Genomic DNA, 23,387 nt, shown 5'->3' with positions numbered 1-23,387 from the left:
GGCTGGGAAGTGAGGGAGAAATGAAAATGTACGTTGTAAGAAGGAGATTGGTCTGGAAGATGTAAAACGCAGTTGTAAAGCAATTTATCTGTCTTTCTCCTGCTGCATCTGGAAGAAAAACCGCATGCTCTTCTGAAAAACGATGGCTGTTTTGGCCTCAGATTTAGAGTTTTCATTTCTGGCTAGCTTTTAATCTCAATGGCCCTCCCCCCCCCCCTCTGTATCACACTGAATTTGGGACTCATTCTTGTGTAAAAGTAATTATGGGATTTTTCTGTATACGTCCCTGCAGATTATAGGAACAAGACTGAAAAAGTTTGCATAGCTACAGATCCTTTAAGGATTTGTTCTCTTCTTCCTCCCTTGAAAGGAGACTGAGGGTAATGTTGTGCATAGCAGTGCACCAGACGCTTTAGAGAAGGCAGTCGAGACTGAGTATGTGCAGCTTGGTCCTCCTCCTCTTGCCAAGAGAGAAGTAGGGTCATGCTCTCCCAATTGCAGAATGGATTGCCTCCTCTAAAGTGGCTGTTGCAACTATTTTAAAGGTTGCAATTCACAGCGCAATCCCCTTCACCTCTCCTGACAAGAGAACAAGGAGAGAGATCATGGTTTTTCAACAAAGGTAATTTTTTTCAATGGATTCACTCCCTTTTTTCCTCTGAAAACTGTTCCTTTATACATCCCCCCACAAAATGTCATATTTTGCTGCAACCCAGCCCCCTTCCCACCAAAAATCACTGAAACCCTACTGCAAATCTTAACTTTAGACCTCCTTCTCCCCAGGTCCTGTCACCATAAAATGCCAATTAGCATGAGAGGGCCCAGAAGAAAGGCAAATAACTATATTCTAGAGTTCTTTGGACCTAGCCAGTTCCAAGTTTCCTTAAAGTTGTTGGGATAGTGTGATGGCTTGGTATGCTCTTCGCAACAAGCACCTCTGCTCACTCAGAGATATATACAGTTCTTTATTTTACATATGTACAGGCAGCGCATTACAATCATACATCTGAATTCTCCAGTTCAGATTCTGGGAGTGGCCTCTGCTGGCTTCTCCTCCAACAGAAAAGGCGGGGAAGCTTCATGTGATGCCTCTCCCCCTTCCTCTTTAACTCTCTCCTCTCCTTGGCAGACGGAACAGGCATTGCCTCACTACCGGTGCCAGAACTTTCTGTGCTGTGCTGGGGCTCTGCTTCTGCCTCTGAGAGCCCTTCCGCCTCCTGGCTCTCCCCTCTTTCCTCAATCGCCACTTCCTGCCCATCTCCCTCTTCCTGTTCCTGCTCCTCCCTGGCAGTCCCATGACATCACCCCCCCCCCCAGACCCCCTCATCTGTGTTGCTCTCGCTTTCTTCTGAGGATTGAAACCCCAAAAATTCTTCCTCATCAGTCTCCGCAAATATCTCCTTGAGTTGCCAATTGTGGGGTTTGGGTTTGTGGGGGTATCGCACATGAAATTCCTCTTGTAACTCCAACGCCTGGATAGTCTCTGACAGTTGCCAAGAGTTCTCAGCTGCAGGATCACCCTCCCAAGCCACTAGGTATTGCAGCCTGTTCCTTTGCCACCTGGAATCTCCTCTACCTCTCCACCCTGCTCTACCAGTGGAGGAGGTTCCCTGGCCTCCATTTGATACCTATGTGCTGGATTGTATGGTGACAGCAAGGACCTATGAAACACAGAGGTGCCGTAAAATCAGTTTGTCGTTGCTGGGCTTCTCTTGATTGCTATCAGCCATGCTGCTTGCTATTTTCATCTTTCTACTTTTAATCATTTCTGCAAATCCTAGCTTCATACTGCTCCTTTGCGCTGTCTCCCTTGTTGTTTTGGCAGTGTCTGGTTTGTTTATTAGTAGCAGTTAATAAACCTGCTGTGATTTGTGACCTTTTCCTTTTTAATACTTTTTCTTTATTCACATTAACAGAAACTTCGATATCTTTCCCTTGATACCACTAATCCTGTTTCTTTCTCAAATGGATTTAACTTTTCCCACTCCTTGTGGCAGATCAGTATCAATTGGGGGGGGGGCGTATTAAGTTGTGTTTTCCTCCATCTTGTGTGTTTTCCACTTTTGACAGTCCCATGAACCATCTTAGTTCTCCATTTAGCTTGCATAGTACTGTTTATCACCTTGCTCGTTCCTGTTATCCTTTCTCTCACTTTCTGAATCATGGCTTACTTTTCCCCCCTTTCCTCCTCTGTTCCACTGAGTGAACATTGTTGATTGAGAAGTTGTTCATACCATGTTCAATGATGGTTAACCTCCCTCCACCCAGATAAGTATGCATGTAGGAATGCCACTTTTGGATTCCTCAACAATATCTTCTCTTTTGATCTAAGGATCCTCCAGACAACCTACTTACTGAGCATTCATCAGATCAGCCTTTCCCAACCTTTCATTTTTAGATGTTGTTAAACTACAGTTCCCAACATCCTTTGCCATTGGCCATTCTGACTGGGGTGATGGGGGTTGTAGTTCATCAGCATCAGAAAACCTAAGGTTTGGATCTGTTTCTTAATCAACTTTGATTTCTTTTTACACTTATAAGTTGGTTCACGCTTGTACTTAAATGAAAAGGCAACTGATTAATTCTATAAAGGTAATAAAATAAAATAATGTAGGCCAGAACAGAATCATGTTGACATTTCACATTAGCACTGGCTACATTTTATTTTATTTATTTCATAAAATTTATATACAATTTAATTGTATATATTTCTTTAAAATCCTCCAAGTGGTTTACAAATGGGAAAATATGTTTCCCTTGCAGTCTCAGCTTGGACTATATCCCTGTATTTTACTTTTAAAAGTCAACCTTGTCTAGAGGTGATGCCCCACTAGCCTGCTGTTAAAGGTGATTAGTGTTTAACTTGGAGTGTTCTCTTATACGAATAACTTGACTTCAACTGCCTTTTAAATTTGAAAATGCAAACCACGAAAATGTTCCCCAAGTTTCATCAAAATAGCCATTCCAGACCTGTCATTCTGAAAGCAGCTTGTCATAAGATCTCATATAATATCCTGCATTAGTGACAAAAGCTGAATGGTAACATCTTTAATCTTTCTTTTTTTTAATTTAAGAAATATATATATATATATATATATATATATATATATATAATGGGGAGGGGGGAAACTGCAATGCTGGCATTGTTTTTCCAAGTTGTTTCTACTGGGTCAAAAGTTCACATTCAAAGAAAGGAGCACTGGAACATATTTGATATGGAAAATCAAACTTGTCACTTACTTACAGCCTTTCTCTGTGAAATGTTCTATCATAATGCATCCCTGGAGATTAAAATCTGGCTCTAACGGTGTTACTCTTTTAAACTGAGTTATCTGCCTCTGTGAATAGCAAAGAAAGCAAAGGAAGATGAAATTCAAATTTGCCTGCTTGCTGCAGATAAACCAGACTATCTTTTTTTGTCACCAACCATATTATTCAGCACTCAGTAAAGTTGTTGAAAGAGGTTTGCTTGTTTGTTGCTGTTATGCTGACTCTAGTTTTCTTTTGCGCTATATATATATATTATCAGTGGCATCAACATGCTTCATGTTCAGTATGGTTAAACAGGTTGACGCAGGGTGAACAATTCAGCCTCTTTTCCTCCACCTCGGTTGTACAGTTTCACAGCTTAGCCTAGTAGCATGTGTGAAGGGAAAGCAAGTTAGGTTATAGAACATTGGTACACTTTAATCATCTTGGGATAGTGTGAGGAAGGAGGCCACAGACTCTTTTAAGACTGGCCAGGTGCTTTTGTTTTTGTCTCTCTGCTTGGAAGATTCCTGTTTGCTTCTGCTACTTCAGAAGCCACAGACCTGATTGAAAATGTAGCAACCTGCTTTGTTTATCCCCTGTGATTGTCTTGCAAATACCATATTTTTCGCTCCATAAGATGCACTTTTTTCCTCCTAAAAATTAAAGGGAAATGTCTGTGTGTCTTATGGAGCGAATGCGTGGTCCCTGGAGTCAAATTGCCCAGGGGCAAAAAGCAGATCGTGCATTTTTTATTTTTTATTAGAAAGAGGGAAGGGGGTATTGAAACAAAGCCGCCGAGCAGCTGATTGGCAAGGGATAGGGAGGGAGATAAGGGACTCTAGAGATAAAGGAGGCTGCCTGGGAGGGGGGAGGTAAAAGCACATGGATCCTCAGGATTTTTGCATTGGGTCACCCCAAATTCTCCATCAGATCACATAGCATGTCCATGGCTACAGCCTGCACCAAAAAAACCCCACATCCACTGTTTCGTGGGGCCGCAATGGCACAAAAACGTGGTTACAAAGCACAGATCCACATGGATCCTCAGCATTTTTGCACTGGGCTACCCCAAACTCGCCATCAAATCACATAACATGTATGTGGCCACAGCATGAACCACAAAAAACATACATCCACTGTTTCGTTCAGATTTTTTTTTTCTTGTTTTCCTCCTCTAAAAACTAGGTACGTCTTATGGTCAGGTGCATTTTATGGAGCGAAAAATACAGTATATAATGCCACCTGGAAGGGAGCACTTAAAAGACAGAGAGGACTCTGGTATCTATGACAAATCTTAGAGCTGTTTCATGTCCTTGGTTGCTTCTATTAAAAATCATAGTTGCTATTACAAATTTCTGCAGGTGGTAAAGAGGTTTCACATGGGGAGGTGAGATTTTCAGCAAAGTTCAAAGGCCCACTCCTGGCTATATTTGAAATTAAATTGTGAATGTGTATCCCTCATACTTCTTTTAGCACCTCACAATAACTAGTAATGTTATCAACAGAGTTCAAAGTATTAAGAACGTAAGTCTTGTCCAGTAGCACTCTTCTTAAGTTCAGTATCCTGTTGCCAATAGTGGCCAACCAGACACCTACAGGAAACTCATAAGCAGGACATGAATGCAATAGCCCTACCCCTTTTCTGCCCTCCGGTAAATAGTACTTAGAAGGTACTGCTTCTGAACATAGATATTGCATATAACCATCTTGGTTGAAAGCCATTAATACCCTTTTAAATCTACCTGATCTAGTAGCCGTCAGCAACCTTTGTGGCAGCAAATTTCATAAATGAATTATAGGTTGCATGAAAAAATGCTTAATTTATATGTCCTAAATCTCCTGCCAGTTTCTTTGGATGACCCAAGTTCTAATATTATGAGAGAGAGAAATGTATTTCTCAGCACCATGCACCAGTTGTCTTTTTTCCAAACTAAAAGCCACTTAGGCTTAAGACCGGGGACACTTCCCCTCTGGTTAGTTCCATAATCAACTGTTCCAAGACACCATATTTTAGGGTGTTCTAGGAATTCTACCTCTTTCTTGTGACTAGAGCATGCATTTACCCAGTCTCTGTATGAGGGTAATTGAAGTCAGCCGTCATTACAACATTTTCTTCTCCGTCTCAAGATTGCTTCACTTTTTTGGTCAACGGTGTCCTTAGTACAAAATTATTTTTGTGACTGGTGTTCCCACTCACAGAGATTCTGTGAAAAAGTATTTTCCTTTTAAGTATTCTAGCTCTCAGCTTGTTACCAAACCTAATGTTCTGAAATAGTAAGGATCCATTACTGTCAAATTATATGGTTTTATATTGTCCTTCCCTTTTATATGTTTTTGTTGAACTGTCTGAACTGAAAATGGAAGGAAGCAGGCAAAGCTTTGTATCCTCATCTATACTGTACATCTGAAAAAACGTACACTAACCTCAACTCTATTTTTAGTCTGCCTGAACACAGAATTTAACCTTGGTGATCCCTTGCAATAAAGTAAAGGTGTGTATCTCATTTAGAAGTACAATAGAGCCCCTTATGAGGCTTATGGGAACTATCTGAGCTAATTCTAAAAGAGCTGATCCTGATCTTACAAAACAGCATCAGAGTAATGAAGTCGTTTGAACTGCTGTGGTTTAAAATATATATATTCCAAAGGGGAAAAGGAAACAATTATATCTCTGGCTGTAGTTTCACAAAAGTCAGTGTGGCTCATTCCTCACTCCTTTGGTGTGAACATTTGTGTGATAAGAGTATGCAACATTATGAGGTGTGACTGGTATAATGAAATTTCCTGCCTTCTTTACACAGATGCATATAGACTGAGACATTGTGAAGCAATCCAAAACTTGGAAAATGTTGGTTTTTAGTAGGTTTACATTGTTGGCAGACCTATTTCTGCTGAAGTAGCCAAAAGCTTTCCTGATGATATCCATGGATCTAGTGAAAGTTTCCCTTTCAGTTAATACTGGATCTGCAGTGCAGTTAAAGGAATTTTAATTATTGAATCAATAGATTTTTCTTCAGTTAATCAAACAAATCTATCAATTCAATTTTGCATAAGTTTGCATTTACATAAAGCTGAGATTTATGAAAATGCAAATACAATATTAACTCGGCATTCATTGGATTACCTTTGTCCCCACACTGTGATACTATTTCTCAAGGAAGGCTCAAGGTGTCATGTGCATGATTCCTAATTTTTATCTTTAATAATAGTAATAATAATAAATTTTATTTGTACCCCGGCCGGAGCTGGGCTCGGAGCAGCTAACATCATATAAATAGCACAGTATACATAAAAACAGGCATCAATTAATTAAAATACATCTTAAAATTAATTCAGACAAATTAAAATCTGGACAAATGTCAGTTATCAGGTTATCAGTTATCCATCAGTTATCAGATTGAGAGTGGTTAATATTTTAACCATCTTTAGCATCTGAATACTTTAGCATCTGGTAATCAGAGATATATATCTTGTTGTTTACTGTCATGATTAGGAAACAGCATACAAATTCACTTGCTATATGACAGCAAAGATGCATCTGGTATCCCAACCGTGGCAAATCAAGAACTTCCAATGATCGACCCTCTACACAAGATGCCGCTGGGTTGTCAAGACATAAGACGTCTTATTTCAGTGCCTTTCACACACTCTCTTTCCAACACCTTTCCCCTTACAAGAAAAGATTGGCAGCAAGGCACGTGACCAGCAGGACAGATAGACACACAAAAGCAGGAGACATGCATGTTGATGCATCCATTCTCTCCCTGCTAACATTAGGAAGCAAGGGAGCTCATCAGAGCTAAAGAAAGAGATGGAGTAATACACTCGTATCTCTCTCTCACACACAGTCACACACGAGACCCCTCATGTTGGATGACTGCACACACAGCACAGTATAGCATCCTGTTCCCAGCTACAGCCAGATAGATGCATATGCCACCCACTTGTATATACAATAATAGTCTTGATCCTAACATATTGCTACGGGTCACCCCAATCTCTGCTGAGCTGAGTGAGATTCCAGGGGTCTTGGCTCTTAACCAGGGTTTGTGTTTCATTTGGAGTGAGGCACAACAGAGACTGTAGTGCCTTTAAGATATATGGCTTTGTTTACACATATGTATACCTGAGCCTTGTTGGAGAGAGTGCAGAACATCATACCCCAAGAGTGTCTTCTGTTGCTTCTCCCATAGCTCAAGTAGGCTTGGCTTCAGAGCAGAAGCCAGCCATGCTCCCCAGTCTCTGGGTACGGCCTCTCCCAGCCAGTCTGCATGGAGTTCTTCCCCCACCCGGGGAAACCCAGCCAGATGGGTGGGGTATAAATTTTATTTTATTTTATTTTATTTTATTTTATTTTATTTTATTTTATTTTATTTTATTTTATTTTATTTTATTTTATTTTATTTTATTTTATTTTATTTTATTTTATTTATTTTATTTTATTTTATTTTATTATTTTTCTACTCTTTTCAAAAACATCCTGCAAAAGGACACTTATTCCTGCCCCCTGTAACTCTGGCCGCCTCTTGCTCATCAGAGCCAGGGGAGGGACAATATTGGCATTGGCATTTGCCCTTAACGGCCCAGTACTCTGCTCTCTTTGTTTCTGAATGGCACCTCTATCAGCTGATCTCCTGAATCAGCTGATCTCCTGAACAGGAAAACAGGTGCAGCCTGTATTTTTACAGTGCACCCAACATTTTCCCTTAATACTCCAAGTATTAGCTAAATTCTAACATTTACTAAATTTAAGGATTTAGAGGGATCTGGCCCCTCTACAAACTCATCACAATATATTCACTGGGGGTATGGATGTCTTTCTAAAATTGCCTCCCCTCTTCCCTTTCCCACACAGATAAACACACATTCCCTTCACAGACGCCATTGCCAATCTCCCAAGGGAGCCACCAGGCAAAAGGCTCTGGGCCCCAATATCTTTTGGAGTGCTTCTCCCAATAGAAACCTACCCACACCCTTTGGTCTTCATCTGAGGGCCTCTTACAAATAGTTCCCTTGCAAGCGGTTTGAGGGTGACATTAAAGGAGAAGGTTTCCTTGGTTGTTGATCCCCATCTTTGTTGTTGTTGTTGTTGTTTAGTCGTTTAGTCGTGTCCGACTCTTCATGACCCCATGGACCAGAGCACGCCAGGCACTTCTGTCCTCCACTGCCTCCTGCAGTTTGGTCAAACTCATGCTGGTAGCTTCGAGAACACTATCCAACCATCTCGTCCTCTGTCGTCCCCTTCTCCTTGTGCCCTCCATCTTTCCCAACATCAGGGTCTTTTCCAGGGAGTTTTCTCTTCTCATGAGGTGGCCAAAGTATTGGAGCCTCAGCTTCAGGACCTGTCCTTCCAGTGAGCACTCAGGGCTGATTTCCTTAAGAATGGATAGGTTTGATCTTCTTGCAGTCCATGGGACTCTCAAGAGTCTCCTCCAGCATCATAATTCAAAAGCATCAATTCTTCGGCGATCAGCCTTCTTTATGGTCCAGCTCTCACTTCCATACATCACTACTGGGAAAACCATAGCTTTTACTATACGGACCTTTGTTGGCAAGGTGATGTCTCTACTTTTTAAGATGCTGTCTAGGTTTGTCATTGCTTTGTTTCTGAATGGCACCTCTATCAGCTGATCTCCTGAACATCTTTAGGCCTGTTTGATGGAAATGTTTTTGCTGCTAGAATTTTCATTATTTTTTTCCGAGGCTTTCTTATGGGTTAAAGAAATGATTTTGCTGCAATGTTTTGATTAGATTTCATGCTTTTGGACGAAAGGTTGTAGCATTTGGGACTTTTTAGTTTAGAGAAAAGACAAGTAAGAGATGACATGACAGAAGTTTATAAAATTATACATTACATGGATAAAGCGGATAGAGAAAATTGTTCTCCCTCTCTCAGAATGCTAGAACTCATGGAAATCCAGTGAAACTGAATGTTGGAGGACTTTCGACAGGTGAAAGAAAATGGTTCTTCATGCAGCGCATAGTCAAACTATAGAACTCGCTCTCCCAGGAGGCAGTGATTGCCACCAACTTGAATGGCTTTAGAAGAGTTGCCATGTGTCCTCCTTTTCCAGGAGACATCCTCTTTTCCAGGGGTAAAATTTCTACCTGGATGGATTTTCTTTTTATTTGCCAAAATGCCTCTGGCTATATTTTCTGGATGAGACATAGACCTAACTGGAGACTTGCTTTCCTCTTCTCCTGCCCCACTCAGCAATACATCACAGCTTCTATAGCCTACAAATAGTGGGGTATTTAAAATGAGAGTCGTCATAGCATCCTCTTTTTTCGCTCTTCAAAATATGGCAACTCTGAATTCATGGAGGTGAAGGCTATCAATGGTGATTAGCTATGATAGCTATGCTCTCCCTCCATTGCTGGAGGCAGCAATGCTTCCAGGTACCAGTTTCTGGAAACCACAGGAGTCTTGTGCTCATGTTCTGTTCCCTGGTTTCCCACAGGCATCCAGCTGGCCACTGGGAGAATAGGATGCTGGACAAGATGAGCCACTGGGCCTGATCCAGCAACCTATTCCTATGACTTCTCAGTAGTGAAGTGAAATTATATATTCCATTTATTCAGCAATAAGTGAAATATATAATGATAAAAATAAATGTTTACAACTTTTGGGTATATGACTCAAAGGCATATATGTCATTGTGTTTTATGGGGAAAAACAAAATCACTGAAGCTGAGAATACGTATTTTTTCATTATATAAAAGTTAATTTATGCACCCAAGGACATGAGTTGTAATAGTGCTTTTATAGACAAGGATACCTTTTATTGTACACTTCCCCATTGCTGAAAAATAGCCTTGGACTCAAGAATGCATGTTTTGACAAGCAACTTCAGGCAGCTCTTTGAATCCATAGATTATCTTGCTCTATGCAGATCTTTTTTGTTGTCTCTAGAATTGTGCTTTATAATACTGAAGAAGTGAGGTGATACAAGCTTTGTGTGATGCTAAATCTGTCAGTTGTAGTGTGTTGCTTTCTTGTTAAAGAAAAACCTGGGCCGTATCCTATTTATTTTTTATTATGTTTGTCAATCTGTTTCTCTCTCACCCCTCCCCACATCACCCCACCTCTGAATCTCTAAGTCTTATTTTCTTGGCATATAGAAGTTTCTGAGCTAAGTTTCCTCAGCTTTTCTTTTCTTATTGTTTTCTTTCTTCTAGGTCTGGGAGAATCTGTACTGTACATTTGCAATTAGGTGTTCAGCTGCCATTAACTTTAATTCCTGTTTCAATTAATTCACCCAAAGGAGCTTGAACTATTCAAAAAGATCCTTGCTGCTTGTTCCTTGTTGGGTTTATCAGCAAGTAATGCTGATAGCAGAGATGGATTTAAAAGTAGCAGCATCATGTTGGTATTCAACCTGACACTTCTTGTTTATCAAGCTTTTCCTGCTTAATTCTACCCTTGCAAACCTTCCTCTGATCTCATCTAAACCCCTGGGGGATTTTAAAAGTGGTTGTCCTTTGTTGAAGAAATCTGAAATTGTTTTATCTGATTATAGAGAGACACAGCATTGTAAAATACCCAGGTTCATAGAGACCTCTGCTGGCATAGAATATACATATTTCTTTAAGCTTTGGACAATTGTGTGTGCAGATTTCAGTCACTATTCATTAAGCTCAATTATCTCTTGGACTCAGAAGCTTCTATACGGGGCTCACAGTAGTTTGCCATTCCAGGGACAGTTTAGCTGTCTAGTTTCTCTGATGTGGCAGCCTGAGATGTCCCCAGAACATTCACTGTCACTTGTGTTTGTTATCTGAAAGCAAAGTAATAGCAGTCTTATAAACTTGAAATACATATCTTTGGAGGCTACAGAGGAAAAAACATCCCCTGGGAGACTGTTTTAAGTTCCACTTATTTCCCTGAGCAAGTTAAATAAGTGGTTAAATCTATTTCATTGCAATTAATGGGACACGTAATGTTCTTAACTTTGGCTTGATTATGCTCATATATTTTCCTCTCAAATATGCTGCATGGGGAAGTTAGGGTGTTTCTATCCCCTAGTTTGAGTGGATTCAAGGTTTACTCAGGGTAGACCCATTGAAATTAATAGACCTAACTTAGTTAAGGGGACTTCTCTGAGTAAAACTTGGTTGAATACCACCCATTGTCTACAGAGCGTGGAACAAGATGGCAAATTATTTCTGATTTCTCATAGTTTACACATTGAAGGACTTTAGACTCGAGAATAGACCTAAGTGCTTATGGTTTCTGCAGGTTGGAATTTGATGCATGTAGTTTGCAAGCATAGTAAAGGTAAAGGCAAAGGTACCCCTGCCCGTACGGGCCAGTCGTGTCCGACTCTAGGGTTGCGTGCTCATCTCGCTCTAGAGGCCGTGAGCTGGGTCACGTGGCCAGCGTGACGAAGCTGCAGCTGGTGAGCCAGCACCAGCGCAGCACACGGAAACACCATTTACCTTCCCGCTATAAAGCGGTCCCTATTTATCTACTTGCACTTAAGGGTGCTTTCGAACTGCTAGGTGGGCAGGAGCTGGGACCGAACGACGGGAGCTCACCCCGCCGCGGGGATTCGAACCGCCGACCATACAGTCAGCAAGTCCTAGGCACTGAGATTTTACCCACAGCGCCACCCGCGTCCCTATGTTTGCAAGCATATAGGATAAATTTGTTTTCTTAGGTACAAACATAATTGATACCAGGACTGGGCTGCATTTTTATTCTCCTATCTGGCAGGTTATTATGCTAAAGAAACATACAGCTTTCCTTAGAAATAGGGAGCACATACACACTAAAAATGGTTTACAAGGTTAGCTGTCATAGATTCTCCAAAGGATATTGGGAATTGTAGCTTAGTGCCAGTTCTGAGAATTGGGTTTTCACAAACCCTTGGAGCCGCCGGTTTCAGGGTTTCCTGGGAGAAGGGGATAACTATGTTGGCAGTCTATGCCCAATTCAGCACATTTAAACCAATGAGTACACTGGATTAATGCAATGGGGGAAGCCATCTAGCTAAAACATTCTTGCTACTAATATCTGCAAAAAGGAAAACATCTTTCCTTATTTTATTTTTTTACTGTGTCTCTAATGTTTAGAAACGAGATCCAATTCACTTTCAAGAACAATGATATGATATTTGAATGTGGTATTATATAAATGTGTATGTTAGGAAGAAAGGCGTTTGAAGGTTAATGGCACGCAGAAAACAAACACTTACTTAGAAGAGTATTGCTGTCCTCCTTGCAGCTCCTCCAAACTGGATTCAGAAAATAAGTGACGCTCATGTGGCCATGGAAGAAAGCATATACTGGGAATGTAAGGCGAATGGGAGACCAAAGCCTTCTTACAGGTGGCTAAAGGATGGCGAACTGCTTCTCCCTCAGGTATGAGTAATATTCAGGCTTGGTGTCCTTGATGCTTTTGAGTTGGGTGACAAAACTTGAAAGGATTTGTTGTGAAGTGGTGACCTTTTTCATCTCTGTATAGTTTGTTGCTGTTGAGAAAAAGAAATTAATGAAACGGAGTGGCCTTAAAATTCCATCTGTCCCATTGCAGACTTCCTTCCCTGCTGAGTGAATGTCACAGAATCACCTTGAGCTTTCCTTGTAGTTAAAACAATGACACTTCAAGCCATACTTTTCAAAGGCAGAAATTACCCTCAGGCACCTAATTCCCAGCCAAATGTTCAATGAAAGTTAGGCATTTAAGTGCCACTTTCTGCCTTTGACAAGCGTTTCTCTGAATCAACTGGAACTTAGAAGCTGTGGGACTCATTTCCAGAGGACATTTGCTATGAGAAGAAGGGTACATAAAATGGCTGTATATTTTTACACTCTGTACAACTCTGTAGGGGAAGGAAAAGTAATAATAGAAATGCTAGTTAAGTGTAAGTGTGAACTGTGAAAAGAGTGCATGGGAATATACTTACTCAGGCTGTATAAAACACCTTCCCTCCATTTCCATTTTTGAGTCTGATTTTTAATTGAACTTTATGGGAGGTAAACAAGCCCTCTGGTCTGTAATAGTAACCCCATTCAACTTCTTCAGATCTCTGCAAGAACTGACAACAAGGGAGTTGACCTACCATTAGCAGTGGCAGAATGAACTGCCTAAAGATTAATGATCTATGGAAAAGGAGGAAATCTCATTAGCACCCTTTCCATTCCATGTCTCACCAGAGGAGATCCTTTCAGGCCTTGAATGTCTCAATTATATAGGCAAACTAGGCAAATTATTCACTCTCCGTTATCAGAGTGACCAGCTTTTTTTTTTCTTAACCTGCTCTTTGATGAGTTGCCTAGATTCAATCAAGCTCTAATAAAGATTATGCAAACATAAAATTGCAACCCCACAGCCAAGTAGAAAGTCGGTCAGTTTTTTAAAAATTATATTAGTTATATGTTTCGTTGTTAAAAATACACCCGGATGCCTATTGAACACAATGCTGTACTGATTAAAACTGATAACGTGAGTTCCATATCCGTAGGCTGACAAATGATTGCAGGGTCCTTTTGTTCCACATGCTAATTTCACTTGCTTCATGCTGGTCACTGGCAGATGGTCTTGAACTTAAATCACATTAGACTAAAGTAAGGATCGTTAAATGAGTAACATTTACATCTTTAGGGTTTAGGGGTTTTTGATTTTTGTTTTAATTCTGGTGGGGTGAACTGCATACAATAGCTTTGCAACACTGAATGTGATTACTGTTCCCATTAACCTTCAAGGGAGCAGAAAGCTAATAGTTCTGCTGTTCCAAATCTTCTGAAGAACTTGCCTGGCATGATTAAACCACAACACACTACAGGACAGAAGCAGTATTAGTTGCAAGTTTATGTACTTGAAGATACTATTAATCTAAATTGGGGAGGGGGTGATATACTGTTTAAATGGCATTTACCAACTACGATATTAGTTTCCTCCATTCAGCAATTAATACGATATAAATTATTTATCAATAGATGACATCATGTAAATTGTTCATAAACTTGCATTTTTAACATCAAAATTGATTCCCCCTGACAGGTTAAAATAAATGATATGATTGCAGCGATGCATGCATTCTAAATATGAGCTTTTCAAAATTGTGTTGTGCCTTTTGCTATTTTGCAGGAAAGAATCTTGATAGAACATGGGACACTCACCATCACCAGTGTGAACCTATCGGACACCGGCATGTATCAGTGTGTGGCAGAAAATAGACATGGGACCATCTATATCAGCGCAGAACTGAGCGTAATTGGTGGGCTCCTTTTACTTAACAAATACTGAAAAATACGTTAGCCTGTTTTGCTGCCTCTAATGAAGTCCACAAATAACTAATATTTATTTTTATGAGAATTTATATCAGTCTAGGCAAAAGGCCCACTCAGAGCAGCTTGAGCCCTTGTCACAATGATTGCCTGCATACATGAACAAGTCATAAACACTTCATATTTGCTATCATCATCATTTTGCTTCAGCTGTTACAAATACATACTTTGGAGGAGAGAGGATAGATGATTTTATGCATAGTCTAGTACAAGAATTTGGTGGTCAAATTGTTCAGTTGCTTAGAGCATGGTGCTGATAACACCAAGGTTTCAGGTTTGATCCCCATATGGGACAACTGCATGTTCCTGCATTGGACTAGATCAGGGGTTGTCAACCTGGTCCCTATCACCCATTAGTGGCCGTTTCAGGATTCTAGATGGGTGGTAGGGTTCTACGGTACAAGCTGAATCCTCTTTCCATCAAGCACTGGTGGGCGGTAAGGAAATTTCACCATCAGGAAGGATGCATTAGTGGGTGGTAGGTATAAAAAGGTTGACTACCCCTTGACTAGATGAGCCTCAGGGTCACTTCCAACTCTATGATTCTATGAATGACCCAGATTTGAACTTCAGGGAACACAGGCATATTACAGAGGATTATGGGGAAATGTTCTAGGACAGGGATTGACAGATTTCATTTTTGCATGATCTTAATACAACTTTGAGGCACATTAGCCAGATTCACGTGCAACAGAAACTTGGGGGGGGGGGGGAGCAAGAAGAGAATAGGCACTTTTTCTGCCCTCGAAATTATTTTCAGTATCAATACTGAACTTACTGCTCCTGGTTCCCCACACCTGCGCTTTCTTAATTTCAGCAGCTTAATTTAAGAAAGGAGAAAGTCATCTTTGTTGCTGATCTTATTGGCAGCCAGAAACTCTTACAGATCTGTTGCAAATCATTCAGAAGTCAGCCATTGCTAGTATTTCTAGCTTTGTCCAGTATAAACATCACTCAGTAGTAACTGTATGTGGTATAAATAGAATATTCTGCATTTTTTTAATTTGGAAAATTTATAAACAGATTGATCAAGAAGTTCTCTAAGTAGTGTGCAATGGGCTAGGATTTCCTGGCTTGGTAGAGCTGGCTCTTATTTTCTCCTGTGCATCCATATCCAAGCTGTTTGGTCCAACTGGAACTTAAGACATGGAGAAGGGCTGTAGCTTGCTTCAGTCCCTGGCATCTTCAGGCAGGACTGGAAAAGTCTCCTATCTGAAACCCTTGTGACAAGCTATTAGTCAGTGCAGGCAATACTGAGCTAGATGGACTCATAGAATCATAGAATTGTAGAGTTGGAAGGCATCCTGAGGGTCATCTACTCCAACCCACTTCAATGCAGAAATCTCAACTGCATCATACATGACAGATGGCCATCCAACCTCTTCTTTAATATCTGCAAAGAAGGAGAGTCCACCACATTCTGAAGGAGTCTGTTCCACTGTCAAACAGCTCTTACCACCAGAATGTTTAGTCAGAATCTCCTTTCTTGTAACATGAAGGCATTGGTTCAAGTCTTACCCTCTGGAGCATGAGAAAACAAGCAAGCCCTTTAGATATTTGAAGATGGCTATCATATCTCCTCTCAGTCTTCTGTTGTCCAGGCTAAACATACCCAACTGCTTTTGCCATTCCTCACAAGCCTTGGTTTCCAGGCCCTTGATCATCTAGGTCACCCTCCTCTGCACGCATTCCAGCTTGTCAATATCCGTCTTATACTCAGTATATGTCAGCTTCCTGTGTTCCTAGTACCTTCTATACGGTATTTTTTCTGTGCAGTAAATCTGTAATTACTCCACTCTTTACACACCGAGGGGATCCTCAGTTTTAGTGCTTCTGATGTGGGCATTTCACATTTTTAAGAACTTGAATTGTGCCACAGAGTCTTGCTTTAAAAGCATAGTCAGGACTTGACTGCTACAGGTCCTCTTTTGGCACTCCATTCCCATCCCAGCCTCCTTATGCCATTTTGTGACTTTTTGTGAAATGAAAGAAGACAGCCTTTGGTGTTTGAGTTCCTCTCAGCTGTGCATTACAGTGTGCTAGCACTGATTGAATCTTTATTGAAGAAACACGGAAGATTTCAAGTTTAATTACCTTGCTTTTTAAAATAAAAAAGAGGGGGTAAAAGTGAATGCCCCACAACACAGGCTCTCCCCCTGTTATGGATCATGCTGTTCTGCTGGGCCAAAGAGAAGAGGTGACCCTCTCCTTCTAGATAATGAGCAGTAGGGATTTCCTTAATGGCCTCTAGTGGCTGCTCATTTCTCTTTATCTAATAATGTTCTGTAGAAGGTGCTTTAAGTCACATGTGCATGTGTGGTGGAGGCTGGAAGAAGCAGTCCATGCAGTTTGGATTTGGACAGAGAGTGAAAATGCATTTCACAATCCCGCCCCCACCTCCCCAACCAGCTAGCAAGAAGTAGCCACGGGAGGTGGCTAGAGTGCTGTTATATCTGCTGGGGACTGATGCTACTTTTCGTCTGGTACTGCCTTTACAATTTCTTGCTTCCCTCCTGGCCAATCTGTATATTGGAAAAAATAAACAGATATTACAAAAGATCCAAAGTCTTCAGTAGTCTCTCCGCACATGGAATTTAACATTGTAAATCCTGGAAAAACACAGAGCGCAACATAGCTTTGATCTATGATCCGTAGCCAGCCTGGTGTAGTGGTTAAGAGTGGTGGACTTATAATCTGGTGAACGGGGTTCGCTTCCCCGCTCCTCCACATGCAGCTGCTGGGTGACCTTGGGCTACTCACACTTCTCTGAAGTCTCTCAGCCTCACTCACCTCACAGAATGTTTGTTGTGGGAAAGGAGATTGTGAGCGACTTTGAGACTCCTTAAGGGGAGTGAAAGGCGGGATATCAAGTCCAAACTCTTCTTCCTCCTCTTCTGTGGGTATGCCTTTCAAGTGGGTTTCCTGAAACTTTCACAGTAGCAAAAATGTGGATGTGACATGCATCCACTGGCTGTCTAAGCTTGATACATGATCAGAGTCCAGCATTCATCTCCACAAGATGTAGTGATGGCTTCATGCTGACGTGGGTTTTAAGAAGGAAACAAATGGGTGAGCTGTGGGTAAGATCCAGAGGAGCTTCCTCCAATAGAGAAGACTTAAGATCTCAGATTAGAGCACATAGCATGTAGGCCTTTTCTGAAGAATAGCAGTATTTCTAATTAGCAACACACACACATGCTACCTCACAGGAGCTACCTGTGGTTTCCTACCAGTGTGCACTCTCTAGGTACTGACTGAACTCTTCTGATGTGACAAGAAGCATGTAGATTTAAGGTGCCAGAGTTCTGACTTCCGATTTTCCTCCTCCCCCACTAAAATGATAGTTCATGCCTTAACCAAAGATTCTAACTGCTCAAAAGTAAATTCTCAGCATAAAACAGCCTATGTACAAAATGTGTTGTGTGTTGCTGGTAAGGAAGAATTCGGAAAAAGATGTAATACATAAAGATGTGAGCATTTTCCCCAGCTTCCCTTGGTGTTACTTGACCTCTGTAAGACCTTCATCGTTAAGTGCTTGTCCTCAGCCACTCTTCTACATTGGCCCATATGAGGGGGGAATTGTAGAAAGTCCTGTAGTGGATGGCAGATCGGTATTATCTCTCTCCTTAGCTTTCTTTAACAGTTTTTAAAGCTCTCTGCCAGAGGCGGGCGCATAGTTGCTTTTAACAGCCTCCATCGGGAAGCTGACATTTCCTCTCTCCCCACCTCATAATGTCCAGGATTTAAGTGTTATTCTAGGGTGTTCAGGGAGTGGTAGTGTCTACCCTGCTATGGTTAGTTGTGTTCTTATCTACTTTTAGCACTGCTCCCCCCATAATTTCACAGAAGTGTATTCCCGCCCCACCCCCCATGCCATGCTGAAAATTCTCCTTCTGCATGGTGAAGGGGCAGTAGGATGTCTGCATAGGGTTCCTCATGAGCTGGACATCTGATGAAATAGGAATCCAGGAAGCTAGCATGGTGTAGTGGTTAAGAGCGGTGGACTCGTAATCTGGTGAACCGGGTTCGTGTCTCTGCTCCTCCACATGCAGCTGCTGGGTGACCTTGGGCCAGTCACACTTCTCTGAAGTCTCTCAGCCTCACTCACCTCACAGAGTGTTTGTTGTGGGGGAAGAAGGGAGAGGAGATTGTGAGCCGCTTTGAGACTCCTTAAGGGGAGTGAAAGGTGGGATATCAAGTCCAAACTCTTCTTCTCTTCTTGCATAGGAGACTACCTTCCTTGAAATCTATGCACAAAGGCTGCAGAAGTCCACCCTTGGTGTTTATAGGTTGAGGGCAGGGCCAGTGAAACATGCAACAAGGGCCAGTGAAACCAGCAGCATGACCCCACTGCCCTTTCTATGGTTTGGTACCATAGTATGAACTTGCAGTGAACCAGAAACAGAACCTTTTAATACAGCCAGCATATAACCTTGCTCTGTAATCGGGAGCTCTTATCTATGAGACTGTATAGGCTAAGCCATACAAGAGAAGAAACAATGACCAAGAAACTGACCTTGAATTGAGTGTTTGTTTGATAACGTGCATAATTTTTAGCCACATGTCTGCTGTTCACATAAAACATTGGAACGAATCATGTTATGATATGTGCAGGCAGTTCACACTAAACATAACATGTGAGTACAAATCTTGCTTTCAGACTTTCTGATGTGTCAAATTTACACACTGGGATTGTTTGATTGTAAGGTAGTCCCATGTAATTCTCCATAAAACTAATGCCAACATAACATCTTTAGATCAAGATAGAAAACATCCAAAAACGAGTATGTCAAATTGCCAGTCCCTCTCTCCTTCCTTACCAAAACTATCTTTTTTGCTGTCACCAGGTGTTTTGCTCTCTTGCACTGCTTCAAGAAACCTTTTGAGAATCAATATAGATATTTATATCAATATAGATATTTCATTTTTAAAACAGTTAATACAGTTTGCGAGTAGATAGCATTGTCTCTGACATAGTTCAAAGAGAATGTTCAATATTGTAATTTTAATCTCTTATGAAGAGAATGGTTTAAGCAGCCAGTGTTTGTTTTTTGCTGGGCATTTTTTTATTAAAAAGGATAGATACCTACATAGTGGTGGGGGAACACCCCGAAATTATTGCTGCTGGAGGAAAGGACAAGTAACATTCAACAAATTAGAATCCATAGTGGCAAAATGTATTAGGGATGTTACCTTTTGTATAAAAGAAATAAAAAGAAAGCCATAGATGCTTCTTCAGGCTATTCAGCAGCCGCTATAGACGTCTGTCTTACACACTGATTACAAATTATAGTATAAAATCAAGGACTTCCAGTTTGTCTTGTACTAGATTAACCAGAGAACATGTAACGTATATTACCTGTAACCAGAGTATTTGAAGGTTTCTGAATAAATGAGTGTAAGAGTGGAGGAAATACTTTTATGTTTCTATGCTGTCAGAGGAAATGTGACCTTCTGGCTGCTTCCCAGTTCCATCAATATAGTATAACAACAACAACAACAACAACAACAACAACAACAACAACAACAACAACTTTTATTTGTATCCCACCCTCCCCTGCCAAAACCGGGCTCAGGGCAGCTAACATCAAATATATAACATTGGTATAAAATCAAACAATAATTAAGTTACCTCCTAAAAACAAGTCAGGATCAAATTAAAATCTAATTAGATGGCTTTCCGCAGGATTAGGGTTGGGAACAGTAAATGCTCATCAGGCCCAACTGTTTACACTGTTCTTATATGGGCCTGTGAGAATGCTGGGAGGCCTCTTTCGTACTAGTTCTTATACAAAAAGGGAAGGGGAGTCAGGCTGAGCCCTGACCAAAGGCCTGGCGGAACAACTCCGTTTTGCAGGTCCTGCAGAAAGATGTCAGATCCCGCAGGGGCCTGATCTCTTGTGGCAGAGCGTTCCACCAGGCCGGAGCCAAGTCCGAGGCAAGCCTAGTCTCCCTGAGGCCCGGGATCTCCAAGATGTACCAGGAGAGGCGTTCCCGTAGGTACGAGGGTCCTAGGCCGTATCGGGCTTTAAAGGTTAAAACCAGCACAAGTGTATCTACTGAATGACTAGGACAACACACATCTCATTCAGATGCTAGCACATATACACATAGAAAAACCGTAAAGCATGTTTGTGTGTTTCACTTTGGTTTTACATGCAAACTGTTCTCTTTATAAAGAAACATTTTTCAAACCACATTTGGAGCATTCCCAATCTGTGCAGCTGCCTTTTTATTCTTGTACAGCAGCTATTAAATTCCCTACGACCATTTTTATATTGAAAATTTTCCTGGACGTATAAAAATAAATTCAAACGGGAATACCATTATATAGGGAGTCCTTTGTTACATAATTTAAACAAGTATTTGTGCACGAGGGGAGAGGTAACAACAACAGGTAATCATACCTTAAAATGTATTTTTTTGCCTGTACATGAGATTGATCGTTCTGTTTTTAAAAAGGAAAACTCATCTCCAATAAACAATTTTTTAAAAAACAGACTGAAACTCCTCATAACAAACAAACAAAATTAAAACTATACAAGAGGCATCCACTGAACATGAGCAGAGGTACATGGCATTTTTCATACAATATATATCTATATTCCATAAAAAGTGGATGTGTTTGCTGTATCTTAAGACCTTAAGACCTTAAGAATTTACCAAATCTTATTGTTGGGATTTCTTTTAAAGGGTAGGGACCGCATAGAATGCTGAGCAGCTTGCCTTCTCTGCCCATGCCCTGTGACCCTAATTTTCTCCAGAGTCTCAGTGAGATCTTGCTTTGTCCCTTTGTCAGGCTGCCAAACATCTATAACGGTCACTGGGCACTGGAGGTATTTTGCACAGGCATCTGTCAGGGACAGTGACCTGTCACTGAAATTCAGGCCTTTTCTCTCTAGTCACTGTGCTAAGGAAAATTATTCTCAAGGCAGTAGATGATGGTATGTTTCAGACGTTTTGTGGCAGGGCTGTATTTGAACTGGAATTTGGAAAATTGAGGATACATGTTAGATTCATAGAATCATAGAATTGTTGGAAGGGACCCAAGGGTCATCTAGTCCAACCCCCTGAAATCCTGGAGTATTTTGCCCAATGTGGAGCTTGAACCCAAGGGCCTGAGATTAAGAATTTCATACTCTACGGACTGAGCTAGCACCACTACTATGTGCCCATTGGAGTGGACAATCTCTGTTCTGCACCAGTTCCATCTGCTTTTGCTGCCAATGTAACCAGGAAACCATATATTGTTTATTCATTGGATTTCATACCCACCCTTTACCAGGTCCCAGAGCAGGGTACAGCAATAAAACATACTATCATAAAATGACCATAAATCATGGGAAATGCAAAAGCAATTAAAAACAGTTCCATATATAAAATAATTCTTTTTTAAAAAATCATATATAAAAACATTGCAAACATTTTAAAATAGTTCCACATGTAAAATAGTTCCAATACTTAAAAGGCTTGTTGAAAGGATTTTTTCTAAAGAAGGAATACGGATGCATCAAGATTCCCTAGCACAGTCAACCATAAGAGCTAACAGATAATGGACAATCTCAGAAGACTAACCATTATCAAGAGCAGTCCATCCCAATTGGTTGGCCAAAAGGGAGGAGCAGGACACTGAGAAACACTATTAACTGTCTACCTGCAAAGAATATATTTGTCCATTGTTCTGGGATTAATCAAGGAAATTTATGGAGGATAAGGCTGTCAGTATCTTCTAGCCATGATGGCTAATCTCTGCCTCCACAGTCAGAATGTGTCTGAATACCAGTTTCTGGAAACTGCAGGAGGGGGAAAGTTCTGATGAGCATGAGTCCTCCTTGCAGGCTTCCCTTAGGCATCTGGTTGTCCATGTGAAAAGAGGATGCTGGATTAGATGGGCCATTGGCCTAATCCGGCTGGGCTCTTCTTATGTAATACGGTCATGTAATTTTTGCATTAATTAAAAGGAAACTCTGACTTTGATATAGAGATCCCAGGAGTTTCATAGGACTATGTTGATGACAGAATGGGAATGGGATTCCTGTGCAGCACCTTGCCCATCCTGAAAGTATACTGGAGATGCATTGGCTACACTCTGAAACAGCATGGGAAGTGGAGTGTTCAGTTGTAGGGAGAAGGAAGGATTGATTGAAATGTCCACCACCACCCTTTCTGTCAATGGGAGCCTCCACTAGATCAACTGGCCTTAAGTTGTCATGCAACAGGAGTGCTGATCCAGATGAAGGACCTAGTTGCTTAGGCCCAGAGGGTGATGCCTTTCTAATCTGAGGAATACTTCAAAAAGCTGTATTTTGTGTGCTGATAACAGACAAAGAACCCAAGCATGCTTTGTTTCTGCAAAAAGTTACTGCAGTGCCAAGAGACTTAAAACTGGATGTGGAATGAATAGATGTCCTAAATATATTAAAAGTGAAACACGAAGCTGAAGCATTGCTGTCCAACAAATGCATTGCTAAGTCTGCTATAATTAGAACGGTCCTTAATTAGAGCGCTCACACAATAATATGCTCTCCTTCATTTTGAATTAAGCAGCTATATTCTCTACTAGGAATAAGGGTACCTGCCTTTTACTGATAATTTTTAATGCAGACAGGAAATAAAGGCTTAATCATAATTCTTGGATAATATGTTCTTCTGTCGTATCATTCACAAACCTCATGTTTGCCACTTGGTGTTCAGTAGTTATATGTTTTCCGTTGTAGCAGGCAAATGCTATTACGGTCAGACAGATTACTTGCAGTGCAGAGAAGGGAACCAGATTGAAAACAAGGGTTGATCTCTAGTTTTTCAGTGGATTTCTATTGGATTTTATTATGATTATTTATTTT

At 40.9% G+C, this 23,387-nt stretch overlaps 1 protein-coding gene across 10 annotated transcripts in view; it reads left to right on the top strand.

Moving 5' to 3' along the window:
- Positions 1 to 23,387, top strand: part of LOC309336526 (contactin-4) — a 525,279-nt gene that overhangs the window by 405,242 nt on the left and 96,650 nt on the right. For 9 of the 10 annotated variants that reach the window (XM_081852419.1, XM_081852424.1, XM_081852423.1 and 6 more), the window contains 2 exons: positions 12,479 to 12,615; positions 14,345 to 14,474. In XM_081852419.1, the coding sequence (XP_081708545.1) occupies positions 12,479 to 12,615; positions 14,345 to 14,474 (267 nt within the window). Of the gene's footprint in view, positions 1 to 1,422; positions 1,536 to 12,478; positions 12,616 to 14,344; positions 14,475 to 23,387 lie in introns of those variants that run through there. The other variant, XM_081852420.1, reaches the window with a different exon arrangement.

This window comes from Podarcis erhardii, assembly GCF_964252035.2.
Source record: "Podarcis erhardii genome assembly, chromosome: 2".
Lineage (NCBI taxonomy): Eukaryota > Metazoa > Chordata > Lepidosauria > Squamata > Lacertidae > Podarcis > Podarcis erhardii.
The sequence above is the reverse complement of the archived record's forward strand: the minus strand, read 5'-3'. Positions and strand labels throughout refer to the sequence as shown.